At 33.2% G+C, this 26,690-nt stretch overlaps 2 protein-coding genes across 2 annotated transcripts in view; one reads left to right on the plus strand and one right to left on the minus strand.

Annotated features, from left to right (window-relative positions):
- Window positions 1-10,851, plus strand: part of LOC138329814 (liprin-beta-1-like) — a 96,778-nt gene extending 85,927 nt beyond the window's left edge. Inside the window, exons 13-22 of the mRNA XM_069277108.1 lie at window positions 4,369-4,480; window positions 4,952-5,074; window positions 5,530-5,674; window positions 6,130-6,241; window positions 7,782-7,870; window positions 8,427-8,552; window positions 9,044-9,175; window positions 9,550-9,738; window positions 10,045-10,161; window positions 10,843-10,851. Of these exons, the coding sequence (XP_069133209.1) occupies window positions 4,369-4,480; window positions 4,952-5,074; window positions 5,530-5,674; window positions 6,130-6,241; window positions 7,782-7,870; window positions 8,427-8,552; window positions 9,044-9,175; window positions 9,550-9,738; window positions 10,045-10,161; window positions 10,843-10,851 (1,154 nt within the window). The remainder of the gene's footprint in view (window positions 1-4,368; window positions 4,481-4,951; window positions 5,075-5,529; window positions 5,675-6,129; window positions 6,242-7,781; window positions 7,871-8,426; window positions 8,553-9,043; window positions 9,176-9,549; window positions 9,739-10,044; window positions 10,162-10,842) is intronic.
- A 2,465-nt stretch (window positions 10,852-13,316) lies between these two features.
- Window positions 13,317-26,690, minus strand: part of LOC138330018 (uncharacterized) — a 29,487-nt gene continuing 16,113 nt past the window's right edge. Inside the window, exons 2-9 of the mRNA XM_069277363.1 lie at window positions 24,771-24,928; window positions 21,860-22,036; window positions 21,027-21,206; window positions 20,648-20,837; window positions 16,511-16,608; window positions 15,379-15,498; window positions 14,590-14,784; window positions 13,317-13,964 (exon numbers count right to left, since the gene is read on the minus strand). Coding sequence (XP_069133464.1) covers window positions 14,590-14,784; window positions 15,379-15,498; window positions 16,511-16,608; window positions 20,648-20,837; window positions 21,027-21,206; window positions 21,860-22,036; window positions 24,771-24,928 — 1,118 coding nt within the window. The 3' untranslated portion in view covers window positions 13,317-13,964. The remainder of the gene's footprint in view (window positions 13,965-14,589; window positions 14,785-15,378; window positions 15,499-16,510; window positions 16,609-20,647; window positions 20,838-21,026; window positions 21,207-21,859; window positions 22,037-24,770; window positions 24,929-26,690) is intronic.

A 26,690-nucleotide genomic window follows, 5' to 3' on the forward strand; every position in this document is an offset into this window, starting at 1 on the left:
AAAATTGATAGCCTTCGGGACATGCAATAGACTGAATATTTAATGTTTTCACTGTTATCTCGGCATTCATACATGCCATAGATTTGTCGATCAGATCTTGTATCCCATAATACAACCCCTACCCTATAATCATACACATTCAGTCAAGTTGGTATGGAACTTCTTGAGGCCCGGATGTTTTTTAGAGTCGGCAGGCTTATGGTATACCAGTTTATTCCATATCTATCACTGATATGCGGTGTACATATCAAGAGAATTGATAAAGATTCAAGTCAAGAGGAAATGACTCAACATCCTGATATCAATGAATCAAAAAATGGAAACCACAGCAACCAAAAAATAATGGAAAAAATATATAAATGATTTTTGAAGAGATAGGTTTATTATCTACATAAGATGAGGCCAGGGAAAGTATTTAGGTGTAATGATAATTTAATAATCTCCATGGCTTATTTGTAAACTTATGATTGTAATTCCCTAGTGTAAGGAAGCAGGATCTATTACAATGATAACAGGATATTTTCATATCCTTCTGACGCCTCTAGTTTGGATAGAGTTGTACAGAAATAGATAAGCTGATTGAATGGTTTATAATATTTTACATTTTTGGAAAAGATAAACAAAAACATAAAAATATGATAGGTGTTGATTTTGTACTTAAATATTAGATAAACAAAATCAGATATCTTATTATACCAGCTATGCTTCAAAAAATATAAATAAATGCTGTCAAATATATTGGAAACGAACAAACTAAAACAAACATCCTAAAACAGCTGTTAAATTTATCAATTAAAAATTAAAGATATAATAATATATAGTAAAATGGTAGATAAATCAACTGAAGAATTATGATATAAAGTGCTTGTAGTTAATATATATGCTATGTTCACTTTCCTGCCCAAAGCATCACCTCACCTCTTAGACAAGAAATTGACAATAAAATAAATTCATATAAGTTATTAAACCCATGTAAGGTCAGGGGGTAAAAGTGACCCTATAGATTAAAAATCAGTTGATAGCATTAAAAAACAATACTTCAAAGGCTTAAAAAAAGCAATGCAATAATGAAAAATTTTATTGGACAGACATCAGAATTATTTATCAGAAGTATTTTCAAGCTTGCTTCAGATAAGACTGCATTTGCTTCATCATATAATTCAACTGTTTATGAATAGCATGGAACATCAAATGGCTGCTAGGAAAACTGTTTATCTAATTATACTTCATATACATCTTTTCACCTTTTGACTTTAAAATTCCATTACAACTGATAAAAAATCATCAAATATATATGTGTAGCATGATTTTGTTACAATCCTGCATATTTAGGGAGGGTGGTAAATATGGTCGAAATGAACCCCGTTTTAAGAATTACCCACCCCTTCATGTTGCCAAGGAACATAATTGGTTGCTTTGGATACAAAAAAAAAACTTTCGGAAAGGGCAGATGCCAGCTTTCTGATCATAAGATAGAGTACAACTTCAGAGAATCTGAAATTAGTTTAATTTATTTGTCTGTATGTTTTCTCAAATAGATAGAATTTCACATATATTTAAGTTACTACCAACATCCTGTGGGGTTTCTCCGTTTTTAGCCTCCCCAGCTTCGTTTTTAGGAGACTGAATTAACAGCTGAAGGTCTGGGCTATTGTAAGGTGTTATAACAACAGGATGGATACATTTCTCATCCAGAGGAAAAACTCCACCATTTAGACTGTTTTGTTAAAAGTTATTAACAGTCGTAACAGGTGTCCGAATACCCCCAACTGTCCCTCCACATGCTAACCGGTAGATGATGCGTCCAGTCTGTGTTGTTTGTATTTGTGGACTCGCTGGCAAACTCACTGGCCTAATATTTTAAATTAAGTACAATAACCAGACGTTTATTTTGTGCTGATGTGGGAACCTTATAGGATGTGTATTCAGTATTTTGGGGATAAATAAGAATGGAACTTTGTCCTAGTGCGGTTCCTCTGGTGAGTTACTTGTACTTTATAAGATTAAGTGTTGTTGGCTATACATGGAACATAAGCCTAGTGTGGCTGCTGTGTGGTGAGTTACCTTCAAAGGTAATTTAAGGATACACACTTACATCTAAACAATGTCAAAATTTTCATTGAATCTTACTGATGTACAACTGGGATTTCCTTCTTTGCCTGTTCATTAGGTACTGAAATGAAGTTAGATAATAGTTATGGTCATTTCTTCTTTATATTGACCGTCAAGTTTAAATATGCCTGTCCTAAAACTTCAGTTCGATTAATTCTGGGCTTGTATATTACCCCTAGAAAGAATCGTAATTATTGTTAAGCAGAAAGTTTTACACATCAAACCATGTTTAACCCAGCTGACCACGGTAAGTTTTGTGTTGGATATATGTTTAACTTAATCAGATAATTAACTTATTCAGGTAAGACTTATTGTTAAGTTTATTCAGAACAGAGAAAATGGTTTGAAAAGGATTTATAAGCTCAAGGATGTAAGATTCAATTGTATTGTCTATCATTCTCGACATCTGTTTCATACAACTTTGGCCGTGAATTGATATAGTTGATGTTTACATGTATTGTTTTGTATGTCTAACAATGTCTAACATCAGATATATGCATCTTTAATTAATCCAGTTAATTACTTAAGCATAAGGCCTCCTAACATCAAACTCCTTATGGTGGCTATCAAGCCACTGTTGCTTGACTTACTCAGACCCTAACGAGATGTTCCACCTGTGTTACCATGGCAATGTAACACCTGCATCGTACAACAGTGTAATTGTTGATAACAGCAACGTGCATGTGTTCTATATTTAAAACAATTCTTGAGATCTTGAATTTCTCGAAAAAAGTTTAATTAAATTCTTATTGATGTCGGCAGAGTTTCTAGTAGTGATGTAATGCAAATTGAGTGTTTTTGTAACTTGATATCTCAGCACTAGCTCAACTTGTTTATCTCTAAATTTGTTTACTTTGTACAATATATATGTATGATTTTCTTGTCATGAATTTTAATGTGTAATAATAACCTTGTGAATTTGGACACTTCTAGATGAAAATGATTTAAGATTACATTGGAATATTATTGACATTATTGAATAAGCTGCTGGGGGAGAGTGTTTTTATATGGTTAACCAGATTAGCAAGGCTCCATAGTACCTCAAAGATACAGTTGTTAATATGTAGATATGATTATATAGGCAACATTTGCTGTAAGCCAGTGTGGTATTAGGTGACATAATCAGTTAACATGTCTGACATGATGGGAGGGTACAGTAACATCAGCATTTTAACTCTGTGTACCGAGTTCATTTTGAGACCAAGCCAAACAAATGTTCGCCTCAGTAAAACTGGTCTATACTTAGTGGTATATAAACCTTTGTCCTACGCTTTTTAGAAGATATGGGGTGACCTGCAATGTGAAATTTAGGTTTGGGATTTTAGACTAAGCGTTTGTGAGAGGAGAAACTTGTGATCCAGACTTGATTTGAATGAAGGGTTATCCACATGTACAATCTACTAAGGTATATGATCATTAATGATCGATCCTGATAAACACCTGCATATATCTGACATGCCTAGAAAAAAACCAGGTCAACCAATTATAGGGATTTGATAAGCCCCCAATTATGATGTAATGATTTACTTATTCTTTGCATTCATTTCTTTTTCGAGAAATACATAATATGATATGTTGGCCTAGAGTAGTGTTGGCCTATGATTGGGTCCACCTAATGTGACCACAAAGATGTGTATTGTCAGTGGTAAGATACATGCTAAAGGTCAGGATCCCTGGTGTAACCTAATGTGGGCAGATGTAAAAGGTCCCATTGTCTCGGCTTGTCGTCATTGGGAATAGGGCTCATCTGACTGATTATGTCTGCAGGATTTATCGGTATTTATCATGTCTGACTTATTTAACTGATTTGATATATACTGGGTACTTATCTTGTACATCTACAATATTTTGTTTGGGACGGTTTTGGTTATATATACATACAAATGTATCTCTATGTACAAGTATATGTATCATTACAAGACTACAATTGGATTATATACACTAATCACCAAATTTCACTAGGCCGTTTGTTTGGCTTGGTCTTGATTTGTTCTTGTCTGTTTTGGCTATGCGGCAAGTACCATGTTGACAGATATCATTACGTGTTGTCAGTATATGTAAACATAAAATAACATGTTGATACTGCTTGTTAACAGTTCTGCCAAGATCCACTCTGCAGCTAGCAAATCTAAAAAAATGATGCATCTCTGAACTGGTTAAGACTTTGTAAACTGGTATGAAAGGGAAATATGTATACAGAAGAAGATGATCATGTATAATTTATTGATGTGGGTTTCCCGTTATATACACTTTCAGCACATACAGAAGTGGTAACCGACGACGAGGACGGTTTACAACACGTGGGCATGGCCTCGGATATACCTTCAGAGGTGAAGAAAAAGAAGGGCCTCAAACGCTTCTTTGGCAAGTAAGTGTGATGGGGCATTAGTGTTGATATTTTTACCACTGAAAAAATTAAAGGTTGGATTTATATTATGGCATAATTAAAAGTAAAGATATTTGGCTAATTTTTGGTATGGATAAATATATTAGCTTAATAGAGAGTTTAACATAAATAGAACGCATCTTATGTTCAGTTTTTTTTTAGAATGTTAAAATTACATACAATCAAGAATTAATTTCATTGAACTAATGTAGTTCAAACAATTTTAATAGTCACAAATTACTGTACATTTCATTATTATGACATAATTAGAAGTCAAGGTTATTGGCTTAAATTTTTTATGGATAAATATTTGCTAAATACAGAGTGTAACATAAATATAATGCACCAGATATTCAATAATGTTTTTTACAATGTGGAACTACAAACAAACAAGAATTTATTTCTTTGAACTTTCAATAGTCACAAAGTACTGTACATTTCATTGTTTTGTAGACTTAAGAGGAGTGGTTCCCAAGATTTCCATGAGAGAGAGAGAGTAGAACAGTTCAGGAGAGGTGGAGTTAGAGCCACAGCATCAGGAAGGATAGGCTGGTCTAAGGAACTTAAATATAATGAGTAAGTCAATGAAATATCCACCTTTATATCTCATACTATTTCTAATGATATTGTATCATCCAATCTCCATGCATATTTGGGTTTGTGGTGTGTTTGTCTTTATACAATTTGGGACAAGTGGGAATGTCGGATGAGTCAAGCTCTTTCATGTCTAAAACAAGCATATGAAATAATTGAATATGGCTACTTAACGAGGTAATGTATTTGGCAGCATTATCATGGCTAAGTGTTTGTTACTCTGTTTTTCAAGGGGTTGGCTTCAGATACACCAGAGATATCTTGTGGCTCTAGGCTGTAGCCCCAGATGATACTTCAAAAATTGAAATATTATGATTTGTTTTACAGACAAATATGTACTTCAAAAATGCATTGGTGTACCTGATGTACCATGAAAATTTTGTAGAAATACATTTACTATATAGCCATTGTATACTTAATTCTGTTGTATTGTACAGTGACCTGCCATTCTCTCGATGGGACAGTGAGCGGGTGACTGCCTGGATGAATGATATTGGTCTCAACATGTATCTGGTGGAATGTCGGCGCTGGGTAAAGAACGGGGAGCAGCTCCAGAGAGCCAGCGCTCACGAACTGGAGAAGGTACAGCATATAACCTAATATATACTGTTACAATTAATGTAATGGTTGGTTTTACAAGCTTAAAATCTATACATTCTACTTCAGTAAACCGACTTTCTTTTGCAGCTACTAATTAAATTGAGCGGTTTTCATTTCAAAACAGGTTCGCAAAGATTAGCATTGGCGGATATAAAAATTGAATTGCAATTCATATCATTAGATTCTAATTCACGAAGATAGACTTTTGTGATTTTACATTCACAAAATTTGAGAAAGTAAATCGCACACAATAGAAAATTGATTTACAAACAGGTTTTTCAAACAATAATTGAAAATAAATCAGGATAAGCATTTATTAAGGGTAGTTGAAACTGTGGTATACATTGTTGTAGCTCCAACAATGGTCTTTTAGCCAGAAGCCTTGTATGGAATTTCTAATGATTTAGTCCTATTGAAACTAAAAATATTGCTTACAGGATATGGGAGTGAAAAACTGTTTACACCGGAAGAAGTTACAGCTAGCCCTCCAAGCTATCACAGCTAACTCAAAGGACCAGCTCAGTATCCTCGACCATAACTGGGTCACACGTAAGTCTATATAGTATCCTCGACCATAACTGGGTCACACGTAAGTCTATTTAGTATCCTCGACCATAACTCGGTCACACGTAAGTCTATTTAGTATCCTCGACCATAACTGGGTCACACATAAGTCTATTTAGTATCCTCGACCATAACTGGCTCACACGTAAGTCTATTTAGTATCCTCGACCATAACTGGGTCACACGTAAGTCTATTTAGTATCCTCGACCATAACTGGGTCACACGTAAGTCTATTTAGTATCCTCGACCATAACTGGGTCACACGTAAGTCTATTTAGTATCCTCGACCATAACTGGGTCACACATAAGTCTATTTAGTATCCTCGACCATAACTGGGTCACACATAAGTCTATTTAGTATCCTCGACCATAACTGGGTCACACATATGTCTATTTAGTATCCTCGACCATAACTGGCTCACACGTAAGTCTATTTAGTATCCTCGACCATAACTGGGTCACACGTAAGTCTATTTAGTATCCTCGACCATAACTGGGTCACACATATGTCTATTTAGTATCCTCGACCATAACTGGGTCACACATAAGTCTATTTAGTATCCTCGACCATAACTGGGTCACACGTAAGTCTATTTAGTATCCTCGACCATAACTGGGTCACACGTAAGTCTATTTAGTATCCTCGACCATAACTGGGTCACACGTGAGTCTATTTAGTATCCTCAACCATAACTGGGTCACACGTAAGTCTATTTAGTATCCTCGACCATAACTGGGTCACACGTAAGTCTATTTAGTATCCTCGATCATAACTGGGTCACACATAAGTCTATTCAGTATCCTCGACCATAACTGGGTCACACATAAGTCTATTTAGTATCCTCGACCATAACTGGGTCACACATAAGTCTATTTAGTATCCTCGACCATAACTGGGTCACACATAAGTCTATTTAGTATCTTCGACCATAACTGGGTCACACATAAGTCTATTTAGTATCCTCGACCATAACTGGGTCACACGCAAGTCTATTTAGTATCCTCGACCGTAACTGGGTCACACATAAGTCTATTTAGTATCCTCGACCGTAACTGGGTCACACATAAGTCTATTTAGTATCCTCGACCATAACTGGGTCACACATAAGTCTATTCAGTATCCTCGACCATAACTGGGTCACACATAAGTCTCTTTAGTATCCTCGACCATAACTGGGTCACACATAAGTCTATTTAGTATCCTCGACCATAACTGGGTCACATGTAAGTCTAGTCAGCATCCTCGACCATAATTGGGTCACACGCAAATGAGGCAATTTTATTTTAAATATATTGAGTTCAGTTCAGAATACCAGAATCTGTCATTTCCAAGTAAACTAGTATGTTTGTAATTATAAGGATGAGGGAACAGTAATATCTCAATCAGTAACATTACAGACTGCAGAACCCCAAACCTTAACCTGAAACCTTAACCCAACACCTAAAGGGAAAATAGTATGTAATATGTCCATGATGAGTTGAGACTGGTGCTGTATACAATTCTTTGTTTATCCATTTCAACAGGTTGGTTGGATGATATTGGTCTCCCACAATACAAAGACGTGTTTTATGATGCTAGAGTGGACGGACGTATGCTGCATTTCCTCACTGTTGTAAGTTTAACAGAATTGATATGTTTTTGTTGCCTTTTTGCATGCTTAATAATATCCTATATTTACATAGTGATCTGCCTTTACAGATAGGTAGTAATTGTAACGTCATGTTTTTATGAGCATAATATATACTTTTATAGGAAACAGCGTTAATATCGCTCACAAAATACTGACGTCACAATGCAGACCTGCCAACAAGGGAGGTAACTTCTCTTGTTTATGTAAAGAAGGAATAAAACTATAGAATGGGGAAGAGTTTCACTTTTATAAGGAGATACAAATCGAATTAACACCTTAAATGAACTTTGCTACTAACTTGCCATTCAGCATAATCAACTATTAAACCTACGATAGGTTCAATTTCTTGGAAACTTTGTTAGGAGATGCAAAACAACACAATTAGTAAATGAAGCAAGTACAAAGAATATATAACTATAAAATATGAAAAAAAAATGGGTAATGTGAGATTACCACCTGATGAGGCCTCGGCTATTAATTTGGCATCTATCATAATCATAATCAATTAACGTACACAATAATGTACTTCTTGTTACAGGACGACCTACTGGCCTTGAAGGTGACCAGCGAGCTTCATCATGTCAGCATTAAGAGGGGTATCCAGGTCCTACGCTCCAATAACTACAACCCTCAGTGTCTGAGACGGCGGCCCTCACCAGACGAGGTAGGCTGACACATTGGTTTTTAGGTCATATGACCCGAAGGGTCAAAATGACATATTGTCATCGTGCACCATCCGTCATTGTGCGCCATCCGTCGTGCGTGGTGCGTAAACTTTCTTTTAAAATGCTACTAGTAGGATTTTTAACCAAATTTGGCCTGAAACATCCTTAGGGAAGGGGAACAGATTTTGTATAAATGGTGACTCTGACCACCCTCCCTCTTGTTATAATTTGTGGAGATGATTTTCAGATGACTGTTAAGGCCCATGGGTCTCTTGTTACATTAAAGTTTCTTTGGCAACTTTATATTTTATCCGGATTATATATTTGTGTATATGATGTAGAGAATCCTTGTTGAAGAATACTTAATTTTATGGTAATTAGAGTGTCATGAAAGACATTAAACTTATAATTTTGAAGGTTGTACAACTCAGTATTTGACTTACCTCTTGTGAAAATATTTCATTGAGAACGATACAATGTTTATTTATAGGGACAGCTACAAAACATCCCTGGTGGAGTGGTGCTATGGACTAACCATCGTGTCATGGAATGGTTACGTACAATAGATCTGTCTGAGTACGCCCCTAATCTCCGGGGCAGTGGTGTGCATGGGGCCCTTATGGTGAGTAACAATATAGGGTGCCGCAGTATCAACATAAACGTCTAGTTATCGGTGTTGATTCCTTGGTTTTATAAACAGCCACCATGAAGATTAAGATGCTCATTTGAAAAGATTTTGTAAAACGTTTTGTTGGTTGTATGGTTGATTCGGTGCCAGAAATCACATGTTGTTTCATGAAAATCATTTAAAATGTCGCTTATTGGCTAGCCACAAAGGTTTGCAATGGAATATATACGAGATGGAGATTCTTTGATATTTGTTTTTCGTAGCTGTAAAATTACCTGCTTCTATTTGCCCAAACCATTGAAAGCATACAATATACTAAAGAGAAAAACATCAACAAATGATTTAAGTTGTTCTTTACTGTATTTCAGGTACTTGAGCCTCGGTTCAATGCCGAGTTGTTTTCACAGTTGTTGTCCATCCCTACAAACAAGACCCTACTCAGACGCCACCTCAACACTCACTTTGTAGCGCTCATTGGTAACGAGGTACAAATCAAGAAACGTGAGGCAGAGTCTTTGCCTGGCTACATACCTCTGGTGCTGAATGCCAAGGTTAAGGTGAGAACAGTCTCATGTTTGATTATGTAAAGCTTCTCCTTGAAATTAAAATTTTATTTAGTGTGTTAGTATCATTGGACCCTTTTTCCAGAATTCTTCTGTCGTGGCCAAAATATAAGAATTTGGTAACATTTAATATTAGTTAAGCTCGTTACCACATTAATTGAAATTCTTCTCATTTTAAAAGTTTTGTCCTTGGATAATATTTTCTTGGTAGAGACAGTTGGTAAGATTTAAAATTAGATTATAATTATCCTCTTTTACCAAAGGGAGACTTCTCTCTAATGCTTGACTTATTTCTTACAGAACCGAAAATTTGGTTTGTTTGGCCACAAGAGGAGTAAGTCTGACGCAGAGGCCGACAGTTTTATCTGTCCGATGGACAATGGCTTATCAAACGGAATGACACGCAGAGATAAGGAGGTAAGGAGGTAATTACCTTAGATGTTTAGATACTTAAATGTTTCTCCAATTCTTACAGTTTATTCATTTCTCTTTTTAGCAGCATGCTTAAAACAGCATTGGACTTGAATTCCTAAACAGAAACTTGAGAATTAAACATATACCCGATATCGATTATTTAATTGTTCCCCTGTATTCATTTAGAGATTGTTGCGTATCCATTTATAGGATTAAGGCATTATGGATGATGGGCAATTCTTTGTAGTATAGACTTTTATTTGTTAATTATGTTACCTTGCTGTTGATATTTTTGCTATGACTATCTAGAGGTATCTGTCTGTAGCAGGCATTCATTTAAGCAATTGAACACAGGTTCAGTGGCATTCATAGCCAGTATAGAGAATAGGTGGATAGAGACACAAATCTCAAATAGTAGATTTGCTCTGTTCAGGTTGGATTTCATATTTGTAATGAGTGCCAAATCTGAAAGACATTCTATGCTAATATTTACATGTGAGTTGCAAGCTTATGATGAAATCCAAAGGGAATTTTGCATTAAACGTTATAATAGCGCTCTAAGGTTATCATAGTGAGACTGCAGTGAAAATGTAAATATTGGTAAACATACATGGATTTTTTGAGATGTCATATTCTTCACATGTTTCATATCTAAACATTGAATACCTTCCTTTCACCTTGCAGATAACTTAGATATCAGAAGATACACAGTAGGATTATTAGATCAGATTAGTATGATTTAGTGTGGCTATTCTAATGTTAGCCGATCCCTCAGAATGAGCTTTTTGTTACGTCTGTTCGTTGCGTCGAGGAGTTAATCCGTCGTTTGGTGTCACATCGATCTTTATGTTTAACCGTCCCTAAACAATTGCATAAATCTTGTCTTCCGAATGGAATCGAATATGGAATTTGAACTTGTTTTTGTTATCACTTGACAAAGTGTATTCAAAGTTCATATGTAGTGAAGCCTGTTGTGATTGGTACCATGAGGAAATATTCACTCTGATTTCATCAGTAGTTTAGGTTGTCCCAGAAAAAACTTCAGGACAGCAGACAGTACTACATTTTGCTGTTTTTTGATCTGATTTTGTTCATTTAGATGAAAAACAATATCATCATTGAGGTGTGACAATAATACTAAAAACCCTTGGAATGACTCACATCAATTCCCTAGTTGTGCCTTACAGATTTTGAGGTTAAGAGATGTAAAATGATTATGATATGGACATAAGTGATTTTCATACAATACAAATGTAAAAATAAAATGAAAGCCAAAATTTTTCAGTATAAAGAATATATTGGACTTTGATTATAGCTTGAGACAGCTCTATGTCTACATCAAGCCATCTTTGATTTTGGGCATTCTGTTTGAAGTTTGTCAATTTTTTTAATAGTCATGTTTTCAAAAATTTTATCGAGCTAGATGAAGCTGGGAGTTCGCGGGGATAGTAAAGAAGTAGAGTGGTGTTGTACCCTATTACTGTATGGTCGTTGTGCATTGTCATTACTTCCTTGTGGTACCTGTTACCCAAGGTAGCTTTTAACTTTGGTCTTAGATGTTCTAGGGGTATGTATATAAGATGTATATCTAATGATATTCGCACACTAAACTAACAGAGACTGTATGTGTTGTTTTGATGATCTTCCACAATTTCTTGGCCTACACTCTTTAACTTCTATTATGTGAAGATATTTAAGTAGATAACTGTATATGCAAAGCCATAAAAGTGTAGTGTCTAACATCACTTCTAAAATCCAATCGTTTATATACAAATTATGTTTTGGTCCGTAGACGTTCAAATGTTTGTACAGAATTTGGTTTGATGGGTCTTAAGACTATGAAATTAAACTCTTGCATTACTGTTTATCAAAACTTACTAAATTAAAATGTATTCCACCTGAAAGATTTAAAAATAATTATTCCTACACCTGTATATTGGTTAAAAACGATGAACATTCAACAATATAACACAGAATCAAGGTTTTTGTTTTATTTTCATTTACTTTAGGAATGAATTTTTAAAGATTCATGAAGAAACTTAGAGGACTCCCTTGTTTTAATGGATCATGTAGATGTGTGACGTATTGTTTAGTTCTCATGATACGGAACAATTAAAATGTATAAAGAACAGAATTTGATCCAGATCATATTATCTCTATTCGATTTACATACACAGGACTCAGGAATAACTTAGCATATTTGGAAAAATTTTATTTATAACATGTCCAAACATAACAAAATAAACTGGGAAATACAGATGCATCAATCCCAACATTTCAGCTGATCACCGCAATGTGAGCTATCAATAAGAACATCCAAGTGGTGGTGGTCCGATTATGTTGATACATAGTTTTGAAGTCAATTATACATTACATGACATTTACCACTGGCACATAGAAAGTGATGTACTCTCCATGTTCTGCTTAAAGAAAATATATCGAAAAATACCACGATGCTTCAATGAAATTAATGATTGAATTATTAAATATGCCAATAACAAAACAAAGAACAGATATACACCATCAGCTATTCATTGTAGGACTGCTTTTTGTAAGGTTCAACTGAACAACCAATACAGGTCAATGTCTATGTGTCTTACAATATAATCATTGTAAACCAGATGTATCAATCATTATGATGATGGCAAATCTTGTTTGAGTATGCTATCTAGAGCAATCTGTTCTTGATACAGGTGCAATAGAACACCTTTCAGCTGCAATAGCCAGTATAATGCCAAGAGACCAAGCGGGAAAAGTGATACATTATTTTATCCATAGTGAGAATTTATGTTTCCATAACAAACAATTTTAAATACCAAATGATTAGCAAAGCAAAATAATCACAGTCCCAGTACGAAATTTCGCATCATTCCTCTGAACCTTGAGGTTTTACCAAGCACTGGGGGGCGTAAAATGTAAGATGAAAAAAAAATGTAAAAAGTATAAATGCACTGAGTGGTTTAAAAACCTCTTCTAAAATTAAACTGTCTCTTGGGGTGGTTGTGTATACACTACTCCAATATGATGGTTATTCTGAGCCAACTTGAGATTAATATGTTAAGAATTAACAGAGAAAGACTCGATCAAATCACATATCCTATAAAGAAGAAATAATGATTAAATGCCTTAATATTTGAAAAATAAGTGATTTCTTATGATTTGTATTTTATACATTTCTGGAAGTTCATAAAAATTTAATAACATATAAAAAATCTTGTAAAATGTTTTGTTACTGGAATGCAATAGTTAAATATTAAATTAAAATGTTAAAGGAAATTAAAGAAATAAATATCAAAGTATTTATAAACAAAACAAACCGCATACATCACAATAGTATTAAAACAGCAGCTGATAAAGTATATATTTATCACGAATATTAGATGGTTCTGAAAGATAATCTACCGATATGTGTCGGTATGGAACAGAGTGATATGTATAAATGATACAAAAAAATCAGCTGAGTGGGATTCAATAAATATAATTCATCCTGATCAAATTATGTATGAATTTTGATATCGCATGGCCTTTAAATATTGGCTACAATTTCTTATTCATCATCAATGAAAGTAACTTCTGGTAAATATCTCAATGAAAATGATTATATTAGTCAATAGATGATAAACAAATTATTCTAATGTTCGGAGGCTATGAACAAGAGTGCAACTTTTTGCATTTATCATATCTATTCCGTTTGTTAACAATACTGGTACCTTAATCAATGAACCTTAAACAATATCCTGAGTACCTGTAAAGTAATACATTTACTTACTAACCCCTGTTTTGTATAGGTGCAAACGGCAATAAATCTGTAATAAAGGGAGATAAGTTATGTAAACTGGATTTATCTTCATAAAAAGTAATAACATATGAGACATACTTATTATCACATTATCATCTGTAGGCATGACAAAAAAGGTGGGTTTGATGGACGGATAAAGGGGTATAGGCAACATAGAATAATTACAACAAAATTGAACCTGTAAAATAAAATAATTTCATCTTTCGTGTTGTACAGAAACAGATCATACATCTTTCAAGGTAATTTAAAACATGCTGAATAACTTTAACGTTTCAGTACATGTATTACATACAAATGTCAGAGTCGTCTTAATTAATCAAATTAATTTCATGTTAAGGACAGTGTTGTCAAATCATTAAAGATTACCTACCTCATAAAATAGTAAACAATAAGGTCAAATTAAACCAAAGTGTAAAACATAGCCCATAAGATCATTAAGTAGGACTTTGTCATGAAATATATCACTAAAAGTAATGTCTCCACAAAATCTTTGAAATTCTTAAATTCTGGGATTATTTTGGCAAAACCACACATTTTACCTCTATTCAATCTAGCACCTGTGTTTCTTTTATCATGTATAAAATCAAACTCTCAGAAAATATCCAATTCTGGTAATGTTGTGATGTTCTTGCCTAGTTGTTCCTCAGCTGCAGGGCAATCCAGCGACAGAGGTTGATAGGTACATCTTTAGAGAACAGCAGTACGTAGGTATTGAAGATGACAGCCTGGACTTTCACAGATACCTTGTTCTTGGATATACAGAGAGGCAGGAAGCAGGGAACTGAAGCATCTTTACTGTCCTGAAACATCACCATCTTTCCTGGTGCCTGCAATAACAGCAGCCACAGATTACAACAAACACACACTTACATGTGCTTTGCTGTACAAAGTTGTTAGAACTTACACAATGATTTTGCTGTGTTTTATCATACTTTTGTTCATTCACTATCCATACAAAACATGTCCATTATAAATCCTAACTTCAATTTGGGTGATAACCCATCAATTAAGAAATGAAACTAAGAGCGCTGACAAATTTCATGAGGATGTACGAATGGATATATGAGATGAAAATTATAATTTGACGGTAGAGTCCCCTCAAATTTCACCAACAGGGCATTAACAAGGAACATTTTACTAGACTGTATGAGATGTTTGACCTATACTTAATTTGTCCTCTCATAAAGATTTGCATTAACCATCTAGTTCGATAAAATATTCTTTAATTAACCCATGAATCATAAGACCAAATTGGTTGGAAATCAATTCTTGGACTACACAAATAATGTACAGTATGTTGATGCAGCAGCATTTATCACACATTGACCTTACTGGTTGACATAGCCTTTTTATAACATCGCTCACTTTTAATTACTGAATATATAATTACAGGCTTTATTTCATATCGAACATAAACTTACGGCATTAAGACAGGTTTTTGTGATGGGACTTCCAGCAGTATTAACGATGAAAGCTGTAGACCCAGGATTATCTTGATTGACGCTCTCCATCTTTTGGCGAAGAGCAGCCATTGCTTCCTCCTGTTACAGAAAACTCCATCATCTCTCAAAACATATACACAAAATGAATTCAAACTGTGTTGAATCCAATAGTCCACAAATTATGATAAGGATTTTCAAAGTCTTTACTTAGAGTTAGAAGAAACATTATCACACATATATTCATATCACGCCACTTTAGAAACAACCATAGCTGAGGTTTTTCCCACTAGACAGGTCAAATATATTAAAACATGGGAATCAAATTTTTAATGATTGTTTTTTTTTAATATCATTAAATGGGTTTACATGCACAATGTACAATGTATATGCTTCACCCAATATTACCATTTTCATGAAAATATCAAATACATTGTAACTATGAATCGGTACAGCGTAGAACTTGATTGAATTATTATAAACATTTCTTACATTCATTTTTGAAAAAAAAGTTGTTGGTTTTTTTTTCGTATTTTATTAAGAAAATTCCTATATTGGAAAAGCAATCTTGTAAGTATCTGAGACCAGTTTCACGAAAATTTCTTAATCTTAAAGATGCTCCACCGCTGACAAATAGTATTTTTTCACTATCAAAAACAGAAGCAGACGATTGAGTATATTTCTTCAGTTACAAAAGTTACTTACTTTACGCTATTACCACTTTTGAAAATTTGGAGCTTCTAATTTTACTTCAAGTTAAAAATATAAAAAATAATTAATTTCATCCCGAAAAAATTCTGTGGCACTATATCCTATATGGAATGAAGTACTGATTACGCATGCACTAAATGCAAAATAAATTATTTTATATTATTATTTGCGTTAACTAAACTTATACATACACGATTAAACTCCAATTACTGTTCAAATGATGACTATCGTTTATGCTCTGTCGGCGGTGGAGCATCTTTAAGGAATTCATTAACTTAAAATTCCTTATAGGAAGCATTACAGGAGTTAAGGAAAAACTCTTAAGTTAAGGAACCTTCCTTAGAAACTTGGCCCTAGTATGCATTGATTATGGTCAATTATGGTTCAATAGAGTCATACTCACTGGTTTCTGGTCAGTTGTACACAGATCATTTAAATGAATAGTTTGTACACCGATTGAAACCCCCATCAGTACTGATTGTATGTCCAGGTCGTTCTCACCTGGTATAAACAAAGAAACTCAGTGATTCATGTAACAGAGACACCAATTTGTTTTCACAATACTGTGATAAAAGTTTTGTTCAGTCAATGCACATGTAAATCTAAGCTAAACTATTATCATCCTTTAAAATTAGGTTGTAACTATATAATAAAGAATTCAAGGTAAATTAACTCCATACCGATTAGCTTATAACTTAAGATTTCAGAGTAAATTATGTCCATCCAGATTAGATTTTAACTTTAGATTTCAGAGTAAATTAAGTCCATCCAGATTAGAGATTATAACTTGAGATTTCAGAGTAAATTATGTCCATCCAGATTAGAGATTATAACTTTAGATTTCAGAGTAAATTATGTCCATCCAGATTAGAGATTATAACTTAAGATTTCAGAGTAAATTAAGTCCATCCAGATTAGAGATTATAACTTAAGATTTCAGAGTAAATTATGTCCATCCAGATTAGATTTTAACTTTAGATTTCAGAGTAAATTAAGTCCATCCAGATTAGAGATTATAACTTGAGATTTCAGAGTAAATTATGTCCATCCAGATTAGAGATTATAACTTAAGATTTCAGAGTAAATTATGTCCATCCAGATTAGAGATTATAACTTAAGATTTCAGAGTAAATTAAGTCCATCCAGATTAGAGATTATAACTTAAGATTTCAGAGTAAATTATGTCCATCCAGATTAGAGATTATAACTTAAGATTTCAGAGTAAATTAAGTCCATCCAGATTAGAGATTATAACTTAAGATTTCAGAGTAAATTATGTCCATCCAGATTAGATTTTAACTTTAGATTTCAGAGTAAATTAAGTCCATCCAGATTAGAGATTATAACTTAAGATTTCAGAGTAAATTATGTCCATCCAGATTAGATTTTAACTTTAGATTTCAGAGTAAATTAAGTCCATCCAGATTAGAGATTATAACTTAAGATTTCAGAGTAAATTATGTCCATCCAGATTAGAGATTATAACTTAAGATTTCAGAGTAAATTATGTCCATCCAGATTAGAGATTATAACTAAAGATTTCAGAGTAAATTAAGTCCATCCAGATTAGAGATTATAACTTAAGATTTCAGAGTAAATTATGTCCATCCAGATTAGAGATTATAACTAAAGATTTCAGAGTAAATTAAGTCCAGTCCATCCAGATTAGAGATTATAACTTAAGATTTCAGAGTAAATTATGTCCATCCAGATTAGATTTTAACTAAAGATTTCAGAGTAAATTAAGTCCATCCAGATTAGAGATTATAACTTAAGATTTCAGAGTAAATTATGTCCATCCAGATTAGAGATTATAACTAAAGATTTCAGAGTAAATTAAGTCCATCCAGATTAGAGATTATAACTTAAGATTTCAGAGTAAATTATGTCCATCCAGATTAGAGATTATAACTTAAGATTTCAGAGTAAATTAAGTCCATCCAGATTAGAGATTATAACTTAAGATTTCAGAGTAAATTATGTCCATCCAGATTAGAGATTATAACTTAAGATTTCAGAGTAAATTATGTCCATCCAGATTAGAGATTATAACTAAAGATTTCAGAGTAAATTAAGTCCATCCAGATTAGAGATTATAACTTAAGATTTCAGAGTAAATTATGTCCATCCAGATTAGAGATTATAACTAAAGATTTCAGAGTAAATTATGTCCATCCAGATTAGAGATTATAACTTAAGATTTCAGAGTAAATTATGTCCATCCAGATTAGATTTTAACTTTAGATTTCAGAGTAAATTAAGTCCATCCAGATTAGAGATTATAACTTAAGATTTCAGAGTAAATTATGTCCATCCAGATTAGAGATTATAACTAAAGATTTCAGAGTAAATTAAGTCCATCCAGATTAGAGATTATAACTTAAGATTTCAGAGTAAATTAAGTCCATCCAGATTAGAGATTATAACTTAAGATTTCAGAGTAAATTATGTCCATCCAGATTAGATTTTAACTTTAGATTTCAGAGTAAATTAAGTCCATCCAGATTAGAGATTATAACTTAAGATTTCAGAGTAAATTATGTCCATCCAGATTAGAGATTATAACTAAAGATTTCAGAGTAAATTAAGTCCATCCAGATTAGAGATTATAACTTAAGATTTCAGAGTAAATTAAGTCCATCCAGATTAGAGATTATAACTTAAGATTTCAGAGTATATTAAGTCCACCCAGATTAGATTTTAACTAAAGATTTCAGAGTAAATTAAGTCCATCCAGATTAGAGATTATAACTTAAGATTTCAGAGTAAATTATGTCCATCCAGATTAGATTTTAACTTTAGATTTCAGAGTAAATTAAGTCCATCCAGATTAGAGATTATAACTTAAGATTTCAGAGTAAATTATGTCCATCCAGATTAGAGATTATAACTAAAGATTTCAGAGTAAATTAAGTCCATCCAGATTAGAGATTATAACTTAAGATTTCAGAGTAAATTATGTCCATCCAGATTAGAGATTATAACTAAAGATTTCAGAGTAAATTAAGTCCATCCAGATTAGAGATTATAACTTAAGATTTCAGAGTAAATTATGTCCATCCAGATTAGAGATTATAACTTAAGATTTCAGAGTAAATTATGTCCATCCAGATTAGAGATTATAACTAAAGATTTCAGAGTAAATTAAGTCCATCCAGATTAGAGATTATAACTTAAGATTTCAGAGTAAATTATGTCCATCCAGATTAGAGATTATAACTAAAGATTTCAGAGTAAATTAAGTCCATCCAGATTAGAGATTATAACTTAAGATTTCAGAGTAAATTATGTCCATCCAGATTAGATTTTAACTTTAGATTTCAGAGTAAATCAAGTCCATCCAGATTAGAGATTATAACTTAAGATTTCAGAGTAAATTATGTCCATCCAGATTAGAGATTATAACTAAAGATTTCAGAGTAAATTAAGTCCATCCAGATTAGAGATTATAACTTAAGATTTCAGAGTAAATTAAGTCCATCCAGATTAGAGATTATAACTTAAGATTTCAGAGTAAATTATGTCCATCCAGATTAGATTTTAACTTTAGATTTCAGAGTAAATTAAGTCCATCCAGATTAGAGATTATAACTTAAGATTTCAGAGTAAATTATGTCCATCCAGATTAGAGATTATAACTAAAGATTTCAGAGTAAATTAAGTCCATCCAGATTAGAGATTATAACTTAAGATTTCAGAGTAAATTAAGTCCATCCAGATTAGAGATTATAACTTAAGATTTCAGAGTAAATTAAGTCCATCAAGATTAGATTTTAACTGAAGATTTCAGAGTAAATTATGTCCATCCAGATTAGGTAATAACTAAAGATTTCAGAGTAAATAAATTCCAATTTCATTTATGATTAATATAGCAAAACTATTCTTTTCTGCCCTACCCCACAAGAACCCTGCGACTCCACATAATTTTATCTCTTATAAAACATTTATTTCTATGTTTATAGGAACACAAAATGAATAACCTAAAGGTGTATTTCTGGTAATTTTCACCATCATAAACTCTCATAAAACATACAATGTGTGAATATGGATATGTAAATATGATGGTTCAGATCCATGAATGCACCAAAAAATACTGTTGATATAACGGTAAATGTCGCATGAAATATCACACGTTTTGAAAGAACCGCCACAGTCAACGCCATGTTTCAAACTTTCTGATAATATCAGAAAACCGAGTTGCATCACGTGACCGACATCAGCGATACCCTTATAGATAAAACACTCCCGTGCCGTATCACGTGGTCAATATTGGCAATACCTGTACAGATCTGAATAGATCAGAACAGTTTGGATACTTCAGAGCTATTTTAAATGTGTACACGTTAAAAATCAATATTTTAATTTAATTGTTTTATAACTTTGCGAACACGAACCTTACAAAAGTCGTTAACATTGTTCAAAACTTAGAGAGGCGGAGAAATATATGTATAACATTTTAAATACTTTTTCTATGCCAAAAATACAACAAGTCACAGACCATACAACTTTAAAGTCAACAATCAAACATTGGGATACATACTAAAGTTGAACAGCATGAGTGCTTTTGAATTTCCTAGTACTGAATACTCATGCTCTGCAAAGAAGTCACACAAGCTTGACAGAATGTCCTCAGCCTCTTTATCATGGATATCCACATACACTAGCCTGTCTGAGGACTTGAAGTACTCCACAAACATTTTGATGGCATTGTCAAAATTAGTAGCTCTGGTCTGAAAATAGGAATAATTCTTCTATATACCTCTAACAATTCAAAACATTTATTGACATTTTCTGTTGCAGGAAATCAGTATTGGATCAAATTGGTAGAGTAAATTAATATATAAATTGAACAGTTTTTGACAGGATGGTTGCCTGGCCGCCATCTTGTTTACAGATCGGTCTCAAAATGTAACACTGACCTTGGTTCTCACAAAGCTGACTTCATCACTAGCTGCTGGTTGCTGTTTGTTTGGGTCTGCAGCATCTTTGACAGCAGCAGGCTTGGAAGTGAGGTCTAGCTTGGCAGCACACTGATTCTGATATTTCTTGATGATTTTGTTAACAGGCATCGCTAAATGTATCCCACAGGAGAATGGATACTGCAATCAGGAAATTCATATATGCAAACCAGAGATCTCAGTATGATGGTAATACATCCCCCATTGAATGTACGTAGTCCTTATTGTACTTGACCATCTCTATAGTAAGACCCTGATCATTGGAATCTGTCTTTACGTCTCACAGAGTTATCCCCCTTGCGAGAAAAAATATCAATTTTGACATCATTATTTTGTGAGAAAATATGACGTCTGAAATATATCACAATAAATATTTACCCACTAGCAGTGCAGATAACTCTTTAATAAGCAAAGAATAACCTACATATCAAACACGAAAGGTTTTACGAATGTGTGGTTTATCTGTATGATTATAGAAGGCAAATCTAAAGCCCATTAATAACTATCAGAAAACAAGAACAAGAGCTACTTTTAGAATGCCATTTTTGACACTACAGAATAGTTGAATCTAAGAAAGGTTAAGATACAGACATTTCGTAAAGTTAACAGTTTATTGAACTCCTATTAACTGTCAGTTGGGGTTCAACTGTCAACCAAGCGGTGGATGCCGTAGTGATTATATGCCAGGACATCTATAACCACAAGGCCACTACTAAACATATATCAGTTTATAGAACATGTGAATTGTAATAATTGGTTAGTGTATACATAGTTTAATATCCAGATACACTTACCTTGGTTTCAAAGTACTTGAACTCATTGTTACAGTCCTTGATAAAGAGGTTAGATGATAAGAGTAACTTTCTATTAGGAATTAAGTCCAGTAGATAACACTTTGATGGATCAGCCTCATCCAGGACTTTTGTCACCTTTTTCAAACACTGATCCAGTCTAACAAACTCAGGATTGGCCTGTAAGGAAACGGTCAACAAATGTTACTTTAGATCTGTTGATTGATTCATCGCAGCAGAATCTCAGCCATTTCTCCCCAACACTGCTAAACTTTGACATCCTACTATAAATCCTAACAGGTGAACAAATTATATATGTTAAAACTTGTTTCTCAGGGATCATTCTAGCTCTGATATATTACTGTTTATGTGTAAATTTCCCCTCAAGGAATGAAATCCCCTCTGGCCTAAAATTCCCCTGGAGATTTGAAAATTCCCCATTTGAAGATAAAAAATTTCCCCTTTGACTCATTTTTCATTATTTTTGTTGTTGCAAATTTCTTTTATATTTATCATACAGCTACTGCATATTTTATGATAAACTCAAATTTTTCTTTATAGAGCTTAAAATCTTGTTTTACTAAATCTAAAAATAAAATTAGTTGTTTTACAGTATTTTTTCACCAAAATTAATATAATTTTGGACCAAAATAAGAAGATTCAAATTCCCCTATATTTCGCCAAATTTTCCCTCTATTTTGAAAAAGGGTAGTTTCCCCGGAAACCTAGATTGATCCCTGGTTTCTTTTCAACTATTAGAGAATAGCCAATGACTTTCTTGAATAGCCAATGACTTTCTTTTCATATATTAGAGAATAGCAATTGACATGTACAAAATGTACAAAATTATATTACAGTCTTTATCTATAAAGAGGAAATATATATATTTGAACAAAAATGGAAATGATTTAATGATAGATTTAATGTGGACGTCTCATTTCTCCCAAAGTTTACAAGGATATATGTCACACTTATTCCATACTTTACAGGGATTTATATCACACTTATTCCATACTTTACAGGGATTTATATCACACTTTTTCCATACTTTACAGGGATTTATATCACACTTATTCCATACTTTACAGGGATTTATGTCACACTCATTCCATACTTTACAGGGATTTATATCACACTTATTCCATACTTTACAGGGATTTATGTCACACTTATTCCATACTTTACAGGGATTTATGTCACACTCATTCCATACTTTACAGGGATTTATATCACACTTATTCCATACTTTACAGGGATTTATGTCACACTCACTCATTCCATACTTTACAGGGATTTATGTCACACTCATTCCATACTTTACAGGGATTTATGTCACACTCATTCCATACTTTACAGGGATTTATGTCACACTTATTCCATACTTTACAGGGATTTATGTCACACTCATTCCATACTTTACAGGGATTTATGTCACACTCATTCCATACTTTACAGGGATTTATGTCACACTCATTCCATACTTTACAGGGATTTATGTCACACTTATTCCATACTTTACAGGGATTTATGTCACACTCATTCCATACTTTACAGGGATTTATATCACACTTATTCCATACTTTACAGGGATTTATGTCACACTCATTCCATACTTTACAGGGATTTATGTCACACTCATTCCATACTTTACAGGGATTTATGTCACACTCATTCCATACTTTACAGGGATTTATGTCACACTTATTCCATACTTTACAGGGATTTATGTCACACTCATTCCATACTTTACAGGGATTTATGTCACACTCATTCCATACTTTACAGGGATTTATGTCACACTCATTCCATACTTTACAGGGATTTATGTCACACTTATTCCATACTTTACAGGGATTTATGTCACACTTATTCCATACTTTACAGGGATTTATGTCACACTTATTCTATATTTTACAGGGATTTATGTCACACTCATTCCATACTTTACAGGGATTTATGTCACACTTATTCCATACTTTACAGGGATTTATGTCACACTCATTCCATACTTTACAGGGATTTATGTCACACTTATTCCATACTTTACAGGGATTTATGTCACACTTATTCCATACTTTACAGGGATTTATGTCACACTTATTCCATACTTTACAGGGATTTATGTCACACTTATTCCATACTTTACAGGGATTTATGTCACACTTATTCCATACTTTACAGGGATTTATGTCACACTCATTCCATACTTTACAGGGATTTATGTCACACTCATTCCATACTTTACAGGGATTTATGTCACACTCATTCCATACTTTACAGGGATTTCTATCACACTTTTTCCATACTTTACAGGGATTTATGTCACACTTTTTCCATACTTTACAGGGATATCCTGGGGTTACTAAAGAAAAATCTATCTTACCCAGGGAGATGTAAGACAGCTCACACGCACTAGAGAATTATGTATGTAACTTCATCAATTTTGACACAAAAGCTAGAAAGAAACCAGGGCTTTAGGCAGATTAGCAGATTCCTGAGTCAATTACAATTTCTAAGAAATCTGAAGAGTCAAAACATATAGACATGTGCTTTAAACTCAAGGGTCAGATCTTATTTTGGGGAGCCAAAACCATACTCTCAAGGGTCTACTGGATCAGTACTCTGAGCAACTGAATAGTCATCATTTTTGTCAGTATGTGAGAAAAATAATCAAACTTGGACCTGTCTAGCTAGTGGACAGAAATATCTCAACCCGAGTGAAAGATTTTGGATGGTCTACCTGATATTAAATAGCACTTGAGCTCTGTCACGAAATTACACAAAAATTACAGTTTCATGAAAATATAAGTGGTTTACAGTACCCATGTAGGGGCGGTTTACAGCATATGGAGCTACAAGTATATAATTACTGTGACTAGCAAATAATACCAGTATTTACAACATGTGTTGTTACCTTGATCAATTTATACACATTTGCAATGGTCCTTGGCTCCTCTGGTTCTAACTCATCTTTTAGGCTCTCCAATAAAATGGATTCTGCATTTAATATTTCAAATCCAAAGATTTGAGACAAATCACGTAATATCTGGCCTTTCTTGCTTCCAGGGCCACCTGCAAATATAAAAAAAACCACAAAATTGGACAAAAACTTGTTTACTGAGCATGTGTATTTTACACTTTACTTAAAATTAAATAAATAGGTGTTAAATACTACCTATAATGATCTAGGCCATGGTTTGAGCAGTATCAAAGTCAACAAAGATGGACACAAACAGTTATCTGTCCACAAAAATGCTCTTTCCTGGTCCTCAAATGTCAGAAAGATTATCTAAAACTTTACTCTTATGATGTTGAAATTAGGTATAACAGTTTTAGTGAGTAACTGGATTAGAACAAGGATAAAATGGAAAGGAGTTCCATGGAATAAAAAGTGGATTTTACACCAGAAAGTTGCCTTATTCGCCCAAAACACATTTTCCTTTATTTTGAAACTGTAATATTGACCTTTAACTTTTGGACCCAATAAACAATTGTAACAGCTGTAGGCTGATCATTCATTAATTCAGGGTCATAAATTATTATCACCCTGCATACACCTATGTATGGACAATGCCACCATTGACACTGACGTCGATGATAAGGTCATAGCATCATCTGGTAATTGCTGTATTATCCTTTGATGTAAAACAAATGTCATTATATACTTTCTCAATATTAGCCCTCTTTATAAATGTCATGATATAGTTTCTCAATATTAGCCCTCTTTATAAATGTCATGATATAGTTCTCAATATTAGCCCTCTTTATAAATGTCATTATATAGTTCTCAATATTAGCCCTCTTTATAAATGTCATGATATAGTTCTCAATATTAGCCCTCTTTATAAATGTCATTATATAGTTCTCAATATTAGCCCTCTTTATAAATGTCAGTATATAGTTCTCAATATTAGCCCTCTTTATAAATGTCATTATATAGTTCTCAATATTAGCCCTCTTTATAAATGTCATTATATAGTTCTCAATATTAGCCCTCTTTATAAATGTCATTATATACTTTCTCAATATTAGCCCTCTTTATAAATGTCATGATATAGTTCTCAATATTAGCCCTCTTTATAAATGTCATTATATAGTTCTCAATATTAGCCCTCTTTATAAATGTCATTATATAGTTCTCAATATTAGCCCTCTTTATAAATGTCATGATATAGTTCTCAATATTAGCCCTCTTTATAAATGTCATTATATAGTTCTCAATATTAGCCCTCTTTATAAATGTCATTATATAGTTCTCAATATTAGCCCTCTTTATAAATGTCAGTATATAGTTCTCAATATTAGCCCTCTTTATAAATGTCATTATATAGTTCTCAATATTAGCCTTCTTTATAAATGTCATTATATAGTTCTCAATATTATCTCTCTTTAATTCTGATTATGTATGGCAAATCAAAACTGAACACTTATACCAGTATATATACATGCTCTGTCTATACATATGACTTCCAATGATGGATGCTTTTATGATTTCTATATTACATAAAGTGAAAATAAATCAATACATTTAACAATCGATGTAAGATCGTCGCCCTCATATCATTAGGTAATGGCTTATCTGCTGTCTTTAATCTGCTGCTGACTGGCACAAATATATTGAAGTAATACACTTGTTGACATTAAACAGGGTTAATCAGATAATAAACTATCCATATTCAACATCAAGAAATCAATGGTGAAGCTAGAGATCTATGGAGCTTATATATGAACCAAGGCTTGGCTACATTTTGTGTTCAATGAATGTATAATATATATGTTGTGATAATGATCAGATTATAATGTCACAATTAAATACAATGGTGTATGGTCACGA

Source organism: Argopecten irradians, chromosome 8 (assembly GCF_041381155.1).
Source record: "Argopecten irradians isolate NY chromosome 8, Ai_NY, whole genome shotgun sequence".
Classification (NCBI taxonomy): Eukaryota; Metazoa; Mollusca; class Bivalvia; order Pectinida; family Pectinidae; genus Argopecten; species Argopecten irradians.